Here is a 912-nt window from a genome sequence, read left to right as displayed (position 1 = left end):
GACGGCGCCTACCGCGGCCGGAGAGGCCCCGCTGCCGGGATCGCCGGCGCCTGCCCCAGGCCAAGCCGTCGAGGGAGGACTGGAGCGTCCCGCCTCAGCCCCAGCTCCCGCCCTCAGCCTCGGCACTCGGCTTCGACCCACAAAGCGCAGTGCGGGAAAGGCCGCTCCAGTTCCTTCAGTGCCCGCCCGGGTGGGAGGCAAAGGTTAGCTGACCACAGGCGTCGAACTGGACACAGGCCGGGAGCTGAGGTCCGACGGAAGACCCCAACTTTGGGAGGCTAGGAGGAGGGGGAAGTAATGACTTCAGAAGGAAAGCTCGAGCCCCAGACGTTTGGCCTCTTGGCCTCTCTCTGCTGCCGGCCCGGCGAGGGTACTTCTCGGCCGCTTTAGGGCCCCTACTAGAGCCGCGAGCCGCCCCACCTGTCCAGACTCCGCAGGAGAACCGGCAGGGCCGGGCGCCTGGGCGCATCCTAGCAGGGTGGCCTCCCTCCTGGCCGGGCCTCGCCTCTCCGTGCTCTGCCAGCCCCTGTTCCCTCAGCTTGGGGGGCGCCTCCCTCGGCTCTCCGGAGGTCTGGCGCGCCAGGCAGGGCTGAGGGTCGGCGGAGTACCAGTACCTGTCTGCAGGGTCCCAGCGCAAGCAAGCGTCTCCTCTTGGAGCCCCAGCCCAGAAGAAGAGTCCTCAGCCCCCGTACCCAACTCCCTGGCGCCGCTGCCCGGCCGCCCACCCTGATGCCCACCGCACAGCCAGGCGGGCGCCGCGTCTGCCCCACGCATCTCGCTGGCCTCCCGCGCTCAGCCCGCGGCCCCGCAGTGGGGCGGCCTCACTTACTGGCGGGGAAGCGCGGGTCTGGGTTGGCGCCGTACCATCCGGGCCCCGAAGCGCTGTTCCGCATGGTGTCCTGGTACGGCGGG

The 912-nt window shown here is 70.9% G+C and overlaps 1 protein-coding gene across 1 annotated transcript in view; it reads right to left on the bottom strand.

Moving 5' to 3' along the window:
• Window positions 1-912, bottom strand: part of NKX2-1 (NK2 homeobox 1) — a 2,793-nt gene that overhangs the window by 828 nt on the left and 1,053 nt on the right. Inside the window, exon 2 of the mRNA XM_027773381.1 lies at window positions 830-912. This exon is cut by the window's right edge and continues 294 nt beyond it. Coding sequence (XP_027629182.1) covers window positions 830-912 — 83 coding nt within the window. The remainder of the gene's footprint in view (window positions 1-829) is intronic.

Source organism: Tupaia chinensis, unplaced genomic scaffold (assembly GCF_000334495.1).
Source record: "Tupaia chinensis unplaced genomic scaffold, TupChi_1.0 Scaffold000350_1, whole genome shotgun sequence".
Classification (NCBI taxonomy): Eukaryota; Metazoa; Chordata; class Mammalia; order Scandentia; family Tupaiidae; genus Tupaia; species Tupaia belangeri.
The sequence above is the reverse complement of the archived record's forward strand: the minus strand, read 5'-3'. Positions and strand labels throughout refer to the sequence as shown.